The sequence below is a fragment of the Nanorana parkeri genome, unplaced genomic scaffold (assembly GCF_000935625.1).
Source record: "Nanorana parkeri isolate BGI_ZX_2015 unplaced genomic scaffold, ASM93562v1 scaffold4379, whole genome shotgun sequence".
Taxonomy (NCBI): domain Eukaryota; kingdom Metazoa; phylum Chordata; class Amphibia; order Anura; family Dicroglossidae; genus Nanorana; species Nanorana parkeri.
The window spans coordinates 16,557-17,065 of record NW_017310642.1 but is presented as its reverse complement, the minus strand read 5'-3'; the positions used below and the strand labels follow the sequence as shown (position 1 = coordinate 17,065).

The 509-nt window shown below is 46.4% G+C and overlaps 1 protein-coding gene across 1 annotated transcript in view; it reads left to right on the top strand.

Moving 5' to 3' along the window:
- Positions 1–236: 236 nt before the first annotated feature.
- Positions 237–509, top strand: part of LOC108803875 (beclin-1-like) — a 13,367-nt gene continuing 13,094 nt past the window's right edge. Inside the window, exon 1 of the mRNA XM_018575669.1 lies at positions 237–326. Within this exon, the coding sequence (XP_018431171.1) occupies positions 291–326 (36 nt within the window). The 5' untranslated portion in view covers positions 237–290. The remainder of the gene's footprint in view (positions 327–509) is intronic.

The following is a 509-nucleotide window of genomic DNA, read 5'->3' as shown; positions in this document are numbered from 1 at the left end:
GTGCAGAGTCCATACATACAGAGTAAGAACAGATACCGAGACTGACACCCGACATAGAAGAGAAGTGGTACTATGCATAGTCCATGCACACAGAGTAAGAACAGATACCGAGAATTTACAATCACGTGATGTCTCTTTGTAGGAATCAGCTGTCATGTGACAGAGGAAATCTCACGAGAAGAGATTCAGGAAGTCACAGCAAGGCATGATGGGAAACGTAGTCCTGTGCTCCTCCCCCAGCCATAGTCCTTCCTGTTGAGCTGCGTCCTGAATAACAGGGAGTGAGGAGGATGGACATGACGAGGAATGATTCCGGGAAGACAATGGTGAGGCTGAAGACGAATCTCTGGATGGTAGATGGTCTGTGTACCCTAGCGATTGATCGCCTGGTCATGTGATGTGTTATTGATCATGTGATGTGCTTATTGGTTAGTTTGGTTCTGTCGGCTGTGGGATATTTAGCTCCGCCCCCAACACATAATCCAAATTTCAGATGTTTGACAATTTTG